General features: G+C 46.9%; 1 protein-coding gene and 1 long non-coding RNA gene across 9 annotated transcripts in view; one reads left to right on the top strand and one right to left on the bottom strand.

The window, feature by feature from the left end:
• LOC310671182 overlaps positions 1 to 19,239 on the bottom strand; it is a 361,314-nt gene that overhangs the window by 340,613 nt on the left and 1,462 nt on the right. The window lies entirely within an intron of this gene.
• The window catches only part of SETD5 (SET domain containing 5), a 65,066-nt gene that overhangs the window by 29,741 nt on the left and 16,086 nt on the right, over positions 1 to 19,239 (top strand). For 5 of the 8 annotated variants that reach the window (XM_083424613.1, XM_083424612.1, XM_083424615.1 and 2 more), the window contains 15 exons: positions 495 to 600; positions 2,297 to 2,508; positions 3,317 to 3,375; positions 3,689 to 3,876; positions 5,108 to 5,146; positions 5,645 to 5,887; positions 6,306 to 6,454; positions 6,644 to 6,761; positions 7,205 to 7,314; positions 7,566 to 7,806; positions 7,996 to 8,076; positions 10,373 to 10,636; positions 11,319 to 11,639; positions 14,056 to 14,298; positions 17,218 to 17,347. In XM_083424613.1, coding sequence (XP_083280739.1) covers positions 495 to 600; positions 2,297 to 2,508; positions 3,317 to 3,375; positions 3,689 to 3,876; positions 5,108 to 5,146; positions 5,645 to 5,887; positions 6,306 to 6,454; positions 6,644 to 6,761; positions 7,205 to 7,314; positions 7,566 to 7,806; positions 7,996 to 8,076; positions 10,373 to 10,636; positions 11,319 to 11,639; positions 14,056 to 14,298; positions 17,218 to 17,347 — 2,504 coding nt within the window. The remainder of the gene's footprint in view (positions 1 to 494; positions 601 to 2,296; positions 2,509 to 3,316; positions 3,376 to 3,688; positions 3,877 to 5,107; positions 5,147 to 5,644; positions 5,888 to 6,305; positions 6,455 to 6,643; positions 6,762 to 7,204; positions 7,315 to 7,565; positions 7,807 to 7,995; positions 8,077 to 10,372; positions 10,637 to 11,318; positions 11,640 to 14,055; positions 14,299 to 17,217; positions 17,348 to 19,239) is intronic. The other 3 variants (XM_083424616.1, XM_083424619.1, XM_083424617.1) reach the window with 1 other exon arrangement.

Below are 19,239 nucleotides of genomic sequence, written 5' to 3' on the forward strand. Positions count from 1 at the left end.
ATCTGTATTGAGCAACTCATTGCATTTGAAGCAGCAGTATGTAGACGTTGTGGCCTGAAAGGTATTGCCCTTTAAAGTCTGAGGCTGTGGCGGGGTGATCTCAAATTGCATAGAGTTGAGTGGGGATCAGGAAGAGGAGCAAATCCACGAAGGGTTTAAAGTGAAATGAACAGCTAGCAGAATAATCCAGCGAGCGGCATTGTCAGCAGCTTTTTCCTTCCTGTTGCCTCTTGCTGAAGCAGGGTTGCTCGTATTGCTTATCCGGGATGCCTCATTTTGAGGCAGCTGCCAGTCACTCACCCTTCCCTAGCCCCTGCTTTATGCAGAATCCGGCCTTCATGGATTCCATACCTCACTTGCCCCTCAGAAAAGGTATGTCCATTCTCGGCCGGATATCTGTGTGGCATGAGAGAAAATGCTAAGACCTGGCTAATTTTTTTCTTCAAAGAACCACTTCCTCTACTGATTGGTTCTGCTCTTGGCCCTTTCTGCAGCCCAGAGTCTGTGGAAGCTAGCCCAGCTGTTGGTGAGAAAAATGTGTATGCAAGTCATGGCTACGGGGCCTCCCAGAGGCACAGCTACCGAGGGCTGCCTTATGCAGTGAGTACCGTCTCTCTTATCTGCAGCCGACTCATCTATTTTACCCATCCCCTCTCCCTGGCTTGTGCATGATTGAGCTGTATATCTTCTTTGAGGACGGCAGCATTGCCAAGTGACACATGGGCACTGAATTTCGAGCCCCGCGTTTGTGTTTGTTTAGTGCTTGCAGACAACTTACCGCGAAAGGGAAGTATGGGACTAGAACAGCCTAGTAAACAAGCCCACAAAGTTACTGCATTTCCAGAAAATCAGCCGGCATGAGAACATAGGCTACCCGCCTCTTAGCAAGACAGTGTTAAAAGAAAGCCTTCTGCCGAGGGAGCTGGCAAGAGGAGGAGTGGTCTACCGCTCTTCCGCCGTGTGCCAGTCACAGAGGAAGGGCCGCCTTTCCACTGTGACCAGCACGGAAGGCAAACTGGCTGGTGGAGGAGGAGGAGGACAGAGTGATGGGCCTGTTCGTTCACCTGCATTGAATACCTGGCCTCCATTGCCTGCCGAGTGAGTTGTTAAATGCAAGCTTGGACTAGAAGGTGAGGGGGACATCTCTTTTTCCATTTTTGGTCTTTAGCACTGACTGCTCATAGAAACTACTACCTAGGGTAGACCTACCCATTGCAGGTATATTTTTCTAATGAAGTTTCCCTCCCCCAAAAGTGTATTGATAAGCCCCAGTATTTTGAAAGTTGAAAGCGTAGGTTTCAGAATCAAGCCAGTTTGAAAGACAGCTTGCAGTTTTTCTGTGCTTAACAGTGCAGAATGCTTGCATACACAGGCAGGTCTTCCTTAAGAAAAGCAAGAGGGACCTGCAAGGAAATGTTATGGTGTGGAGTGTGCTGGCTCAGGTATTAAGCTATCCCATTCCATCGTTTTTCATTCTCCATCACCGCCACCCTGTCTACACCTGTCAGCCAGCCCATATTTCGTGCCCATTGAGAATGCTCAGTCCTCACTGGATGGTTTGGGGGCATTTTCTCCATTTTGGGGGCTTGGGGAGGTGGAGTGGGTATACTTATGCTGAACCCCAAACCCATTAAATTATTGAATTTCTCTGTCAATATCTGTGAGCAGCTCTCATTCCAAACTTGGGGACAGTTTAAAATAACTTCTTTGAACCAGAAAATGACGTATCCAGACATTGAGATGCTTATTTCTACCCTATACATATGCATACATGTTTCTCTGTCTTCTGGTTCCAGACACTCCATTCTCCCCCTGCATCCCACCCGGTTGCCATTTTCTCCCCTTAGTCTCCACATTTTGTGCCTTGAAGAGATAGCATAGAGCTGTTTGAGGCGTTTTCCCTGCAGATTTTTTTGGTACTTGTTGCAGGTCCCTGATTTCCTCTGAGACTGCTGGTACTTCTTTCTTGTGTGTGGGCAGTGTGGTTTTGTTTCCATTAGCACAAGCATAGGTAGTTCAAATCAGTGTTAGTATATTTTGCTAAGACGCCTGGATATCAGGGCTTTCTTTATCTGTGGTTGGACTGAGAAAACGATTTCTCCGCCCAGTTCTAGAGAGAGTCCAAAGTTGTAGGTCCTTGCTCTGTTAGCTAGAGTTCCTGTCGCTCCTCAAATCTGTGCATGTGGTGGTGGGTAGGTTTTGGAAGTGTGTTAGGGCTCACATGTTGTGTAAAGTCATGCCTCTTGCTCTCCTCCCCCGCATTCCAAATAGAACTGATGCAAATGTTTGTTTTCAGGATCATAATTACGGAGCCCCTCCTCCTCCGACCCCTCCTGCTTCTCCCCCTGTCCAGACCATCATCCCTCGAGCAGAACTGAATGGCCTACACTCTCACGATGAGGAGAATTCTGGGGACACAGAGAGTTCTTCAGAAGCAGAGTCTATTCCTAGCTGGTGTCACTGTAGTCTCTCCCAAGATGGTTTCCTTATCAAATGTGAGAAGTGCAGGTAAGTTCTTGCCTGTAGGCAGCCTCATACATGGGGAAACGAGGGGGGGGTGGGAAGAATGTTTAAAGAGGCTTCCTGATTGCTCAGTGGACCATTTTCTTTACCTTCAATTGGTCCAGCCTTCGCTGCAGCAAAGGAGCTGACCTACACAAAATCAACACACACATTTTCACAATGCAGGAGCCAAATCCTGCAAGTTCATCAGATCAAATAAATAGTACCAATGACAGATTGTCTAAAAGTGATTTGCTTGAGCTGACCAAATGCAGTTGGTTAAATAATCATACCTTATGCTCAGTGGAGTGTGCCTGAAACTCTCCATGAAGTTAGGTGCTTCTAATGCAATGGTGAAAGAGTAATAGCGAAGGAGAGATAGAACTTCTTCAGAGATTGGCAAGCAGCAGAAGGGGGCTTGGGGGTCATAAGGAACATGAGATCTGATGTCTTTCCACTTTCCTGTCCTTCCAGGCCATCACTGGTCCAGGGCATTTCAGTGGCTCTGCTTTCACACACTGTAGGCTTATTTCCACACTTACGAGGGCTAAGAATGTGGTCTTTCTGAAACTTGAAAGATGGGGCTCTTGAGAACATGGGTATTGCACTGGGCGCACAGCCCATTATTTGCTGGAGCGATGGCCTTGGACGTGAATGTGTGAAGCCGAGACGTGGCCATTACATTCATTTTAACTTTATATTAACACTTCGACGTCAGGTGATCTGGTGTTCCGCTGAAGACCCGAGGTTAATTTATTTTAAGCAATATAACCCTTAATAATGCCAACTTTGGGTTTCTGTTGCCCTTTTGCAGGGGGCTTAGCCGAGGGAAAGTGATCAGACTTCGTCGGAGGAAGCAAGACAACGTGTCAGGTGAGTTAGTGCCCCCAGGCTCGCGGGATTTGAATGAGCGGGTGCCCTGATGCAGTGAGAGTGCTCTGTGTCTCATTGCCTCTCTTTGTCATCTTTCCCAGTTTACCTGAGATCTCAAGAGTATAGGGTAGGTACATTGGAAGAGCTGAAGGGGGCAAGCACAAAGCAAGTTGCCATTGTGAGTGGAAGATGATGGTCCCTTGCAGCCTTTTGGGGAGAAGAGTGCAATGTTAACTCACCGGGGTGGGACAGGGCAGGCACAAGTTTTTTCAGAACAAAGGGGAAGTTGCCAACAAGACGTTTTTCACGGCAGGCGGGGACAGCAGTGCAACTGAGAGCTGGGACGAGGAGCTCTCTCCCTCCACAGTGTTGTACACTGCTACACAACACACCCCTACGAGCATCACTCTGACCGTCAATCGGGTCTGCAGAACCAAACCCAAAAAGAGGAAAAGAAATACAGAGAGAACTCGTACGGCACCAAAAGCCAAAAAAATCAAGGTATGTCATGAGATATGGCTATCGGCGACTCCAGCCAGTTAACTAAGTAAGCGTTGGGGAGGATGTCCGGTCGTTTTCCTCTAATCTCCTCCTTATTGGTATGCAGCCTTCCATATCCTGATGATGATCTCCTTCTGGGGTTTTTTGGGGGCGGGGTGGAGTGGGGGGGGACAGATGCTGTGGACAAAATGAACAAGAACAGTGACAATGTGTTCCACCAATGCCTGAAGTGGAATTGTGCCACCTTGCCCACAGCTCAGGCAGGGCTGCAACTGTGGGGGAAGGGAGGGCTTTTCTGATTGCTTAAGCAGTCGTTTGAACAACAACAAAACCACACCAACAACCCCAAAGGACTCTACATGCATCTTACTTACAGAGATACAAACCTAATATTATTGAATTAGTAAGAACTAAATGACTTCTGACTTCCAGCATTCTAGCCAATCAGCATCAAGTAAAAAAATGAATGCTAAGCACCTGCCACTAAATAAGAACAACAATAGTATTTTAATCATACAACATCAAGAAATGACTTGCATTTAATTTTTTCCATTTCAAATTGACACCCCCCCTCCCCCAGTGCATATATGATCTTTGGTTCCTTTACCACACAATGTTCAGACTTTGGATATAGAGACTCATGGGTGGAAAACTGTGGGTTTGGATGCAGCAAAATCTGGCTGAAAAATATTGTGCATATACAGAAGAATTGTTCCTACAAAGCAAATTTGTTTATGAAAGTTACTTTTTGGTTAATATTCTACACATTTTACATGATTCTCTGCTGCATAAGCTAACAAAAATAATGTATATTAAAGTAATTCTTAAGCAGCAGCCCTCTTCTTACTTAGAAGGGACTCTTGATACTTGGAAGAGTTTTTATTTGGGAACTTCATTTTGCTGTTTGATACCCACAGAAAGATTTTAGGGTGGCATAACTGTGTATACTGTGCTGTAGTTCCTTTGCTCTTCTTTCAGAGCCTGTTCTTTGCTTTGTGGATATGCTATTTGGCCAAAGCTGCAGCAATCCGTGCTTGTCGCCTAGGGAGGTTCTGGAAAAGGCAGCCAACCCTTTAGGGAGGTGGGGGAGTCTACCATTGAAAGTACACTGGGATCAGTTTTTCTTCTAGTCCTTGTTGCAGTTTTGCAGCTGTGCCTCTTATTTAGCACGAATGAGCACAGGTTTATAGGGCAAAAATACTGATGGTCATTTGTCTTACTCTTTCAACAGGCTTTTAGAGAAGGTTCACGGAAGTCTTTGCGGATGAAGGTGAGTTAAGCCACCTACCTGATCCCAGAATATAGTTTCATGCCTGTAACGCAATTCATGACTCCTGATTTTGTTCTCAAGGACTACTGAGCCCAGCTTACTGGTCATCAGCATGTATGAAACTGCATGGTTATCCTTTGACCTGGTCCAAGATAGTTGTGGCATTATTGTTGAGACAGGTGCACATTTAAAGGACTTTGGTGTGCATGGCAGGGATGTTGAAGAGCAGAGATGTTGAAGGGCTCATTAGTTTTCTAAGCGATGTGGTTGGAATGGGCTCAAGTACTGTTGTGCTGCTTACCTGAGGCTACTTGAGTAGAGCCCAGGATGGGGAGAACTTTGAAAATGCCACCAACCAGCTGGCTGAGGACAAGGATCACACAGAGTTAGGTGGTTATTTTCCTAGTTATAGGCTGCTCTGTCGCCACAAGCAGCCCCAGTTCTGTTCACAAAGCCCTTATGCCGTATAGACATTGAACTGCCTCCCTTTTGGTGCAGAACTCTCCTTCAGAAGCCCATGCCCTGGATGAGAATACGGCAGAGGGGTGGGAAAACCGCATAAGGCTCTGGACCGATCAGTATGAAGAAGCCTTCACTAACCAATACAGCGCGGATGTACAGAACCTCCTGGAGCACCATCTAAATGCCAGTAAAGAGTTTGTGGGCAAGGCGGCTGTGCTGGACACAATCAATAAGACAGAGCTGTTCTGTAACAACACTGTCATTGGCTCTCAGATGCAGGTAAACAAGTAGACCCCAAAGTGGCGGTAGGCCAGTTGGCTGCATGCCAGGGTGGTGGGTCATTGATAAGGCCCAGGTTTGAAAGATGCTCTTTTGCCTCTAGATGCAAGCAAGCTTATACATAGGGGAGAGCAGATAAGGTGAAGCTCGGGGAGGTATGAAACGACAGTCCTTCTCTCCCCGTCCTCCTTTCCTGGCTCATTAGATAAGATTCTTTTCAGGTATAAAATATTCCTGGTCTGGCCAGCAATGCTACCTTGAGCATGTCTGCTACTTCAGTTCATGCATTCTGGTAGACAATTAAATATGGCCAGTGATCTCAGACCCTGGTTGCTCAGCTGCTTTTAACAAATGCAGCCATACACATGGACCTTCCCCCTGCGGTGTGGGTCCTAAAATCTCTCTTTTAACTTGGCAGTTGCAGCTAGGGAGAGTGACGCGGGTTCAGAAGCACCGGAAGATCCTGAGGGCGGCCAGAGACCTGGCTGTGGACACTCTTATAATTGAGTATCGTGGGAAAGTGATGCTGCGGCAACAGTTCGAGGTCAATGGGCACTTCTTCAAAAAGTAAGAATGCTGAGCGGTCTGAAAAGTGGGACCGTTTTGGGGGCTGGTGCGGGTGGGAGGTTCCCCACAATCGATTGGTTTTGGAAATGAATATGCGTTATGCGGTGGTGCGTCCAGCTCTCCACGGATGCCTTGTAGGCTTGGCTGTGTTTGCCATTAAGGTGACAAGTGCTGCTCTTTCTTCCTTAGGCCGTATCCCTTTGTGCTGTTCTACTCCAAGTTTAACAGTGTTGAGATGTGTGTGGATGCTCGGACTTTTGGTAATGACGCTAGATTCATCAGGCGCTCCTGTACACCAAATGCAGAGGTAAGTGGTTGCTGTGGTGTTTGGCATTTTGATAGGTGTGGAGATTTGGCTCGTATTGGTTGAGTTTGTGGTCGGCCACGACTTCAAACAAAGATTGCCCCACCAGCCCAAAAGTGCTGGATCTTCAGCTCAAGTCCCTTTATACAATATTGATGCTGTAGAATATTTTACCAGTAGCCCCAAAAGGACAAACACTTGGACATTGTGGTCTTCAGCAGGTGGAATTATGGTCCATCTGTCCTCGACAGAATTCAGAATTCCCTACCTAGCAAAGCGAATCCTTCCAGTCTCAAATGTATACATCACGTTTCACAACTTGGTTGTTCTAAACCAACAGTTGCTTAAAGAGGCTGGCTTTGCTGCTACTTCGTTGAAACTCAACTTTTGCAATGTGGCACATGCTTGATTTTGGGGATTGTAACGTTTCTGTTTGTGTGTTGAAGGTTCGCCATGTGATAGCAGGTGGGATGATTCACCTGTGCATTTATGCTGTTACGTCCATTGCCAAGGATGCAGAGGTCACCATTGCCTTTGACTATGAGTACAATAACTGGTGAGCGTTTGTTACTTGCTTATTAGAGACTTGCCCTTCTTCCCTCAGTACTGACCTTTTCATTTGTGCCCCTGCTTTTTGGTTTTTGTTGTCAAATTACATTCTCAGCCTCTCGGGTGGTAAAGGTCATAAATGGGAGCAGTTCCCCCATCCCTTTCCTAGACATTTAGCTCAAAGGTATACTTACATATTGTTTCTCAAGACATTGTGAAGCGATACTAATACATTCTGTGTCTTTTGTGATGGGGCAGCAACTATAAAGTGGATTGTGCCTGTCACAAGGGAAACCGGAGTTGCCCTGTGCAGAAACGGAGCCCAAACACTGTAGAACAGCTGCCTCCACCTGTTCTAGACACTCTGATTGGAGCAGAGACCAGGCGTCGGAAAGCTCGTCGGAAGGAGCTGGAGCAGCGGGAAGCTGCCTCAGATGAGAACAGCAATCCACAGCCAGAGGAAGTCCCTGAGGGACCTGCTGCAGCCAGTGATAATGAGGTAAAGTCTCCACCATCCTATAGCACTGAGTGTTGGTCACTAACTCTGGAGGAACTTGTTCCCAGAGGGAGTGACTTCCCTGGGCATAGAGCAGCCCCAGCCCCAGTGAAATGCTGGACGTTCGCGGTAATTGTCCCATATCTTTTTGCAGCTGTGATTGCTGCTGAGGTCCATTCTCTCACATTTCAGGTTGCAGACAAAGAAGAGAAGCAAGAAGAGGAGAAAGAAGCCACTGCGGATGAGCAGGGAGGTCTCACTCAGAACAGACGGGCAAGTATCTTTTCCCCTCTCTTTTTTGTAATGGGTACAGTCCCTCCCATAGGTAGTGAATTTTTATGCTGCCTTCTCACACTGTGTTGTCTAGTTCACTAGTCTGATCTGCCTCCCTCATGCCAGCATTGTTGTTCTGCTCTTGTTCTTCAGGGTTGCTACTTTTTTCACTAGCCCAGGCGCTGTGTTGGCTATGGATTCTGATTATGTGGTTTAAAATAGTGGTTTTCAAAGTGTCTGCATTCAGGGAATCTTTTCCATGTTGGCTTGTCTGCAGCAGAACCCTGGACACTGCAGAGGATTCTGGGATATAGTGTCCATGTTCTGTTCAAGCAGGAAACTGGCCAGATCTGTTGGGCCTCACCAGTGCCCAGTTTGAACTAAGTCTATGCCTGTGGCTTTGCATTTGTAGGGAAGATCAAGAGTAGTGGGCGTGCTGTCTTCCATGACGCTTGTCCACTACAGTGTCTATCTTCTTACTAAGGGAAGCTTTGTTAAGCTTCTGAGAAACAGCAGGATGCCCTGCAAAACAAAGATGCAAAAGCAAGATTACTTGTGGAAGGGAGTCAGAGTCAGGGGCTCAGCAGGCTTCATTCAGGAACCTGTTAAGAAATCTTAACAACCACCTAGGCCTCCCCATGGCAGTGTTAGAAACAGATATAAAAGCTAGGAACCATATGGCACCTTTTAACCTAGGCTTCAGTTGCCACCACAGAATGCCTCAGCGCCCTGCAGATCAGCTGATCTATGCAGCAGCATAACGCCAGAAGGTGTGCCTCTTTTGGTGCTGTGCTGCTCCGCGAATCAGCTGCTCTGTGGGGCAGCGCAGCACCAAAAGAAGCCTTTCTTTTGCTGCCGTGCTGCCCCACCAGCCAGCTGACTGGCCCAGCGTGGCAGCAGTGCCAGCCGGCCAGATGGAGATGTTATTCAGCAAACCTGGCGACCAGGTAGCTCCACTTCCTCACAAAAGGCTGGTGGCCTATTGTGAAATGCGGCTGGCGCCCTGATATTTTCAAGCACTACCCCATGGCTGTTGAAAGTGAAGTAAAATGGCAGCAGCTCAGATAACAGCAGTTCCTTCTCATCCTTGAACCTAAGAATAGACAGACAAGAAAAGAAGAGAGGTTAGTCAACATGAGGAAGCTTCAAAGGAAGCCTACAAACATAGGAAATGGAAGGTAAATGACAATAGTGTCCCCCCTGAATCTTAGCACTGCCTATCAGTGCCAAACAAAAAAATATAACTTGGTCCAGTTAGCCTTACCAGTGTATGTATATGAGGGATAGGATTGAATAGGGTGGGAGGTGAGGAAGAGCTGGCATTTTCCCTAGCAGCAACACTAGTTTGTTGCTTGTATCGCTGTTTTGAATCCCCTGGAGCGTATATTGTCTGAACAGCCATCTTTTTATGTTCTTCTAATGGCTACTACTACTGCTTCTTTCTTATTTCCTGCTGAAACTGATATGAGCAGCACACACTTTCATCGGTTGGGCTTCTGTAGCCTTGGAAACAAGGTGCTTTCTTGTCACGGCCTTTAAAAACAAAACAGTGTCCTTTAAACGGTTATACAGAGAAGTGGAATATTCATTATCAATTAGAAAACAGCAACAACCAAACTTTCATTCAAAAGGTATAATCCAAAGCTCAGAATATCCTGAGAGGAAGGTAGTTGAGGAAGACCTAAAGTTGGGGGGGGGAGGGGTTTAGGAAGAAGCAGGTGAGAGATGACTTAGCAAGCAGTTTAATGACAAGTACAGTGGTACCTCGCAAGACGAAAGAGTTTTTTGTTTTTTGAGTTGCTTCGCAAGACGAATTTCCCTATGGGCTTGCTTCGCAAGACGAAAACGTCTTGCGCCTTTTTCTTAAAACCGTCAATGCATTCCTATGGGAACCCGTGCTTCGCAAGACGAAAAATTCACAAGACGAAAAAACTTGCAGAACGAATTAATTTCGTCTTGCGAGGCACCACTGTATAAGGGGGGGGGGCAGGGGTAACACACATTTTAATCCTAGGCACCTAATATTTTCACATGACCATGCTCTTCTGAATTGCAATTGCCTTGAGATCAGTGTATTCTGAGTTGACAGAACTAGCACCCCATGTTCTGTGTGGTCAGTGCTCAGGCAAGTTGATCCACGAGGAATGGAGAGCGGGACATTATTGAGATGTCACTGTTTGCCACTGTTGATCCTGTTGTCTTTCCCCTTCTTCCCTTGTTGTCTGGTCTGCCGTTTGTTTTTTTTACCCATTTGTACCTGTTCTGCTGACTTTGATTTGTGCTTCGGTTGGGCTAGACCCGAGAAGATCGGAAGGTAGAAGCCATCATGCACGTGTTTGAGAACCTGGAAAAAAGAAAGAGGAGGCGAGATCTCCCATCGGACCGGAGCAGCACAGACGCAGAAGTGGTGGTCACGGCAGAGACTCCAGAACCGGAGGAAGTAAAAGCTGAGCCAAATGAAACTGAGGAGAGCAGTTTGGCTTCAAGTGTTTCCGTGCCAAGTGCCCCTTCCAGTGCCAGCAGCGTTGGCGTGAACACACGGAGGTCTTCACAGGCCGGGGTAAGAAGAAGGGTAGAACTGCCAAGGGTTCGGCCCCAGTAACTTTGGGAATTACAGTGGAATTGCTGTGTGCAACTCCATGTTCAGAAAGGATATCCTTCCAGCTGCCAGATGCTGGAAGTGTAATTCAACCTTCCTGTTGTATTAAAACGTCCACTGGAATGTAATTGTATATTATATAATTAGACCATTGGCTTGATCCAACATGACAATTGGTTGTGAGCCCCGACTGGTAGCATTTTCAGTGTTACCAGACATGTGCTGGATTTGAAAGAAATCACGTTTCATTGGGCGTGCTGAGAGCACAAGGGAAGGCGGGGACCATATTTTGGCATGGAATTGCTGTCTACAAATCAGCACAGTTACTTTCACAGACCATGTTGTACTGGCACCCTTGGACACTTCTTATTGGACTCAAAATATGCCAGCTGGCACCTGTTTGGCAAATGCTTCAAGGGGTGGAAACAGTGTTCTAGAGGGAGCATTGCATTAAGATGCAAGTAAAACTCCCCCCCCCCTCCAAGAATACTAGCGTCCCAGATTCTCCCTTGACTCTCCCTTTACACTCCAGGAATTAAACCTTTACAAATAAATTTCACCAGGCTGCTCCTGTTTGAGAGCAAATGTGTAGAGCCGCAGGTTCTCAATAATTGCGTAGCTTACACTGGGCTTTGCTCTGCAGGAAACGGCAGCAGAGAAACCGGTCTCTAAAACAGCACCGTCAAAACCAGCTAGGCCGCGACCCAAAAGCCGGTTTTCCCGTTATCGGAGTAGTTCTGCACAGCGACTGAGAAGGCAAAAGCAAGCCAGCTCCCAACAGGCTGAGCTCTCTCAAGCAGCTCCAGAGGAGGGAAACGCCGTGAGCACAGTAATGGCGGCGGAAGTCAGCAGCGTGGAGGGTCCTGGAGAAGGGAAGCAGTTGATTGGTTCTGATCCAGCTGTGGCTGCAGTTGCAGGAACACAGGCCAGCCGGGCTGCACTCAAGTATCCCAAAACGAAAAAGGTAAATCAACTGAGGGATGGGCAGGATGTGTCTTAAAGGTAAAGGTACCCCGACCATTAGCTCCAGTCGCGGACGACTCTGGGGTTGCGGTGCTCATCTCGCTCTATAGGCCGAGGGAGCCGGCGTTTGTCTGCAGACAGCTTCTGGGTCATGTGGCCAGCATGACTAAGCCGCTTCTGGCGAACTAGAGCAGCGCACGGAAACACCGTTTACTTTCCCGCCAGAGTGGTACCTATTTATCTACTTGTACTTGACGTGCTTTCGAACTGCTACGTGGGCAGGAGCAGGGACCGAGCAACGGGAGCTCACCCTGTTGCGGGGATTCAAACTGCCAACCTGACCGGCAAGCCCTAGGCTCTGTGGTTTAGACAAACATAAGCATATTTCAGGATGTATCTTAGGACCCTGCAATATGCTTATGTTTGGGTAACAAACACAGTGTGTGGCAGGTTTATAAATTACAACAGGAGCTGTACAGAGACTTCAGTGGTACTATCTGTGTCAAGAAGACAAGATTTGACAATCCTGATTTTCCAAAGCCTCCTGCACTGGTTCCCCAACCCTATCAACATTCTCCAGTGAATTACTATCCATTTTCAAAAGGGTCAAAATAATTTTAGCCCAGTGAAAAGAAATGGAGGAAAATGGCTTTTTATGAGATTCCAGTGAGACAGAAATTCTCAAACTGTGTGAGCTCCAGGCAGGTTGACTGTGGAAAGGTTGCAGAACATTTGAGAATATCTGTGCTTGGACCTGCACTTGTCTTATTTTCTCTCTCTGAGTATTGGAGATGGGAGGCCATTTTGACCAAGGGACAGAATTATCGAACAGACAAACAAGTCACTTCCTAGGGCCTGTGATTTTCGTAATAGTGCACTGATTTTGATAATGGTGCCAGAACCATCAAAAAGGTTTATTAAGTGGACTGCTAAGACCTCCAGCAATTTACAAGTGGTCTGCCAAGAAAATAAATAAAATAAAAATTGAAAACTGCTGCAGTAGAAGCTTAACATTGTTAGAACCATTTGAGGAAAAGCAATCAAGCTGAACTTAATTTTCTATGGTGTAACCCATCTTAAGCCAAGATCTGTTTTTAATGGACACTTCTTCAACTCAGTTTTTAATAAGAGGTTCAGAACATGATTTCTAGACCTTTAAAATAATACAAGTGGCACTCTTGCAGCCCAACGATGGGGCAGGTTTTGGCACCTTCCAGATCACAGGGATTTCTTCCAGGAGGAGGTGATTGATGAGAACAGCAGTTCTCATTGTAAGACTGTCAGGGGTTCAGGAGCAGAGTCACAGGAGAGGGAGGAAACGGAGAGCGAGGGGGAGGAGTCCGAAGGAAATGTCAGCTACGACAGTAGTCCGAGGTCTCTGAGTCTCTCCAGTGACTCGGAGGATTCACAGAAAGGGGCCCCCATAGTCAGGGCAAGGGGAGTGCCCAGGGGGACACCTCGGGAAGAAGGGGCCAGAGGGGACTCAGAGAGTAGCAGCTGGAAATCCGGACCAGCGTCCCCCCCAGAGGGCAGTAGGGGGGAGGAGTCCAAGGCATCGGGATCAGGGAGCGCGCAGGCAGAGGGAGAACGTGAGGCAGGAGTGGCCACACCCTCGTCAGGGAGCGAGGAAACGGTCATCAGGAAAGTTAAACGCGCGCGCGCGCCAAGTTCAAATGTACAGGAGGGCGGCAAGGTGGGCAGCCCGGGTAGGGAGCCAGGTCCTAAAGCCCGCCGAAGAGAGGGGGAGGAGTCAGAGGGGTCAACGTCTGCGTCAGAAGAGTCCAGGAGGGAAGAGACCCCGGGGGGTAGTAAGACCCAGAGGAAGAGAGAGAGAAGGAAGAGGTGGAGTAAGATTAGAGTCTTAAACTGGTGCACAGGGGGCGGAGACTCAGACAGAGCTTCGCCGGTCTAAAGTCCAGACGTAGAGCTGGGACGCTGAGACTTGGAAATGGAGACTATTCTTCAATAAAGACTTTGATACTGTACTACCGGCTAGCGTGGGTCCTTGGTGAGCTGGGACCCGGAGCCAGCTCTGACAAAGACCTTATGAATTACACCAATGAGACCTTTCCAAAGATGTCATTGCCAGGCCACTTGTATATATCTTACGCACCAGATTTAAGAATGCATTTGAGGGTTTTCATGGGGGGGGGGGTATTGTTGTTGGTCCATAACCCAATGGTAGGGCATATACTCTGCCTCAGGTTTCATCTCTGCTACTTCCAACTTTAATAAAGAGATGTTTGGTAGCAGGGCTGGGGAAGTTCCCTGCTTGAAACCATGGACAACCAGGGCCCAGGCAGAGTAGACAGTTCTGGGCCCACCTACTCCCACCTCTCCCTATTGACTCTTTATCTTGTCTTATCTTTACAAGTTCCTTGCATAGTAAGACACATTTCTGTTATTTCTGCTTTCAGTATCTAGTTACAGAATGGCTGAATGACAAGGCAGAGAAACAGGAGTGCCCCATTGAGTGCCCTTTACGTATCACCACTGACCCAACCGTGCTGGCCACCACCCTCAATATGTTGCCAGGCCTTGTCCACTCCCCCCTCATTTGCACCACGCCCAAACACTACATCCGTTTTGGTTCTCCCTTCACCCCAGAAAGGCGAAGGCGGCCGGTTCAGCTGGACGGGAACTACAGCTCATGCAAAAAGGTATGTCTGCTTTTGGTTGTGGTCTGTGCACTTGGCCCAATATTTCTTAAAAAAAGAAAGAAAAGAAAAGAAAATTGAATGTCTTAATGAATGTGCATGGCTTTCCTTAAAGCACCCCAAAATATGCTTGCCCAGGTTTGGTTGACTGAAACTCTTCCTGGAAAAGAAACATACAACTAAATTTGTTTTAACTGGTTCTCATATTTTCAGTGGATGTAGGGAACAGTTTCTCCCTGCTTACAACACTGCCTCATGACACTTTAAAAATTACAGAAAAGTCTTGGTCTTCTTTCAAAGGCTCACTAGCTGTTCCTAGATGTGAACAGACTATGCACTGCATGCATTGTTAGAAAGACAAGACTGTGGTGTGCTTGAACTCCTCTACAGTGGTACCTCAGGTTAAGAACTAAATTCGTTCTGGAGGTCCGTTCTTAACCTAAAATTGTTTCTTAACCCGAGGTACCAATTTAGCTAATGGGGCCTCACGCCACCGCCACACAATTTCTGTTCTCATCCTGAAGCAAAGTTCTTAACCTGAGGTACTATTTCTGGGTTAGCGGAGTCTGTAACCTGAAGCGTCTGTAACCTGAGGTACCACTGTATTTAAATACAGGCTCTTGCATGATTTCTTAAAACGCTTTATTGTATGGGTTTAAGAAACTGCAGTAGCTGAAACATCTAAGTAGTAACTGATGCACCTTGCCTACTGGGACTAAGATTCTAAATTAGGTGCACTGTACACATCTTGAATTTTGTGGTTGCCAAGATATTGCTGATTGAGATCTCTTGAATAGAGATAACCTGTGATGATTCTCGGTTAGGTGAGCAGAAAGGAAAGTGCATTTCACACCTGTTTTCTCTCTGCACTGCAAGCTGTAGCTAGACTGGGGAGACTAGGAAAGTCAAGAGTATCTGTTTCAAGAAGGGCTTTGCATAGCCCAGGACTGGGTGTGAGACATTCACCATGATGCACACATTGTGATGCCAGCTCTAGATTTTCCGTAGACCTTAGCAAAGTCAAGTTTTCATTTTAATCTTTTGCTTTATTTTTCTAGGCTACTAGTTACGTTGTGTGTCTAATGCTTTCTTTAAATGTATGTTTTGCCTTGAGAGGCAATACCTACCTAGAGTCTGCCTAAAGCAGCTTGTTTTTCATGCCTTACAAAGGCAGGATTAATAGCTGGGTTTCCAGAGGGCTCTAAGCTGCAAAGGAATGGCCCATGGACACAGGAATGCCCTGTATGCAGTTTCCTGGGCCTCACGAGCTACCTGGTATAAAACAACAAAACAATCCCACCACCCACAAAATTGTGTCAACATAACCCCTCAGGCAGATAAGCAGATTGGGAGTCTATTCTGGTTTAGGCTGCTTAAGTAATGAAAGTAGTTCTCATAATACATGACAGCTTTTTAATAAAGCTAATATTTGGGTATCTTGCTTGTATTTTGGCAAGTTGCCTGTCAAGGGCAAGGTAGAAGAAAGGGAATGGCCAGCAACAGGGCTATGAGGAAGGGGCTTCTGTCTACTTGAGTCTTGAGTGGGCTAATGCCTTTCCACAACTATCTTGAACACCCACAAGGGCTTTGAAACTTGTTTTCCAACAAAATTGTGGGATGGTCTATGTGCACATTTGCGTGGTGAGTCTAGAGCAGCATAGGATGGCCATACTACTGGCTGTCTCTATTTCTTTGCCTGCTTTTGTTGAATGTATATTCTATGCTGCAACCAGGCCAGAAATGGGCTCCCAGCATTTCCTTTTAGACTGGTAAGCATATCTCTTCCATATCTGAGAGCCAGTGTGGTGTAGTGGTTAAGAGCGGTAGTCTCGTAATCTGGGGAACCGGGTTCGAGTCTCCGCTCTTCCACATGCAACTGCTGGGTGACCTTGGGCCAGTCACACTTCTTTGAAGTCTCTCAGCCCCACTCACCTCACAGAGTGTTTGTTGTGGGGGAGGAAGGGAAAGGAGAATGTTAGCCGCTTTGAGACTCCTTAAAGGGAGTGAAAGGTGGGATATCAAATCCAAACTCTTCTTCTTTTTCTTCATCTTGCTTTGACACAGCGGGATAAGCCATATTTAGAATGCACCTCTTGCTAATTGGGTCCTGAATCTGGCTCATTTCTCCATGTGAATGTCCTGGCCAGCTAACCCCAGTGTGCTTTTGGGCAAAAGCAAATAATTCAATTTTGCTTTCAGTTTAGAGCATTAATAACATAATCCCGTGTGCTTAATTAGAACCGCTAATTTCCAGATCTAGTTTTACCGTGTGCATGTTCAACATATGAGAGACTTGGACTAGGTAGGAGTGGCAAGCTGTTGCTTTTACGTTTCCATATGCTAAAACAGTGGTACCTCCCTAGTAAAGGAAAAAAAAAAAAAAAAAGCAAGAAAGCCGGATGCTGGCGTTCACATCTTTTCATATAAAGATATTGTTCTGGTTCTCATGGCTGTGGAGATGCATTTGAAAATGGGCTATAATAGGTGAATGGCTCAGAGTTCAAGGGGATGAAACTTTTGGCCTGCACTGGCTCCCTCTCTCTCCTTTAAGGCTCCTAGCTACACACAAGCCCCTGCTGCCCTCCCTGCCTTAGGCCATTTCCTTCTCCTACTGCACCATGATTTGCCAGTTAAAAATATGGGCTCAGCCTAAAACATGTATATTGAGTGACCTCATGGAAAATAAAGACTATTTGCATAGAGGCATCGCTTATTTTCAGTAAAAACAACTTTGAGTTGGGGTACAGGGTGTAAACGGCCTCACCCATAAAGCGGTTGAGGTGAAAACAGATCCTCCCCATCCCCTGGGGCATTGACCGATAACAGATGGAAATTGCTGAAAGTGGTCTGTTGCAAGTCTGGGGGGGTGGGAACACTTTAAGTGGGAGCCTGTGCATTATTAAGCAAGGTTTGTTTTTGCAGCGTTGGATAAAGCAGGCTCTGGAAGAAGGGATGACTCAGACCTCAGCTGCTTCCCAAGAGAACAGAACTCAGTGTCTATACCAAAGCAACGAGAGCGGTAGCACTTCTGGCATCTGCAAGGAAAACGCAGGTTGGTTGAGAGGTCTCCATGTTTCAATGGTGCACCATGGATGTCGTTTCAGTTTTCCACTCCTTGAAAGGCCAGTTAGAACCAAGCAAGCATAATTGCAGTCAATAACTCTACATAACTGGCCTCCATGTACTAACCAGTTTATTCATTTGTTTACTGCATTTATATCTCACCTCGTTCTCCAAGGAACTGGAGGTGGTGTGCATAGTTATTCCCCTCCTCATTTAGTCTTCAGAACAACCCTGTGAGGTAGGTTAGGCTAAGAAGCAGTGACTGGTCCAAGGCCACTCAGTGAGCTATTGAGCAATAATAGGTACAGTGCACATAGAGTTGCATAGTGTGTTGCTACCTGTTGACACAGGCTTCTTCTTCTTCTTCTTCTTCTTCTTCTTCTTCTTCTTCTTCTTCTTCTTCTTCATTCCATCTTGTTATTTCCCAGCAACTCAGGAGCTACAGTCTTTGGCCCAGGGTTTGTGATGGACTAGAGCTCAGAAGTGCCACCCTCCTCATTGTATAACACCCTGTCCTTCACAGCTCCTCAGGTCTCTAAGGTGGTTACAGCGTGGGGCTAACACCAAGGTTGTGGGCTCGAAGCCCGTATGGGCCACCTCCATATTCCTGCATTGCAGGGGGTTGGACTATGAACCTGGGGGGTCCCTTCCAGTTCTACAATTCTGTGACTATGGCACGGGCCTGTTGCCATTCTGCAAATATCAATCCACCTGTTCGCCTGCTCTTGAGGGAAAACAAACAGAAAAACCGTACAAGCTGCATGAATGGTGTTTCTTTTGCCGGGTGACTACTCATTCTGACATTTCCCTTGCAAAGGGTTGCAGGGAGGAGAGTAAGAAGGGGATCCTCCTTTTCCAAGATCAAGGGAACCCATTCCCCTTTGGGCTTCATCTAGAAACAGAGACCTGATTCCCATGGAGGGAGTGCACTGCACCAAACCAAGTGCCGCCGCCTTCCCCCACTTGCTGGGGAAATAACTGGTTAAAAGAGTAGGCACCTGGTTGCAGAACAGCCACTCTCCAGCCCCGGAGCCTACATCTGTGAGCAAAGCAAAAAGACAAGTTTTAAAAACAGTAACTTTGCATCTGTCTTTGCAGAGGAAGAGGGTGGCGATCTATCCAAGTCAGGGATCAGTTTTCCAAGGACGCGAGACGAGGCCCTAGGCAGTGTACAGATAACTGTGTGTTACACAAAGGTTAGAGGCATCGAAAGCAGAAAAAGCACTAGTTATGGGCAAATTGCAATTTTAAGCGAGAGGCGGGGGGGGGCAGAAAAAGGCTCTCTGGTGATCTTTCTAAGAGGCTTCTATGGGTTGGATTCTTTGAGTTAAAAGTTGTCCAGTGGCATTTCTTAGGACCACGAAATCATTTGGCTTTTGAGGGTTTCTTGCAAGTCAGATTAAGTTCTGTCGCAGGACGTAAAGCAGTGCTGGGAAGGGCAGGCCTATGCAGCGCCCTTGTTAATAGGGTGGCGGGAGAGAAGAGAGGTGCTGTCGTGGCTTGAGAAGGAAGGGAAATTGGGCGGGGGGGGGGCTGTGTACAAGATGCTTATGCAAGGGACAGCTCACATATGCCAGTCAGCATCTTGGGGGAACAACTCAAGAGTGCTTGCAGCAGCTAGTGAAATCAATAGTTGTGGGGTTGGGGATCTAATCTACCAGCAAATGACCTCCCACTATCCACCTACAACTATACCGTGGCTGCTGTTAGGCAAAGGTTTGCATTGTGTGTTGAAGGGTAGAGCATAATCTTATCAGTAGATGGATGGAAACAGTGGAGCAGCCCTACTTCCCTTGGAATAATTGGCTCTCACTGGTTAGAATGCAACTGTGGTTTTTTGGCCAACAGGATTGATGCCTGTCGATGGAACATCGGCTAATA

The sequence above is a fragment of the Podarcis tiliguerta genome (genome assembly GCF_965153285.1).
Source record: "Podarcis tiliguerta genome assembly, chromosome: 2".
NCBI lineage: Eukaryota > Metazoa > Chordata > Lepidosauria > Squamata > Lacertidae > Podarcis > Podarcis tiliguerta.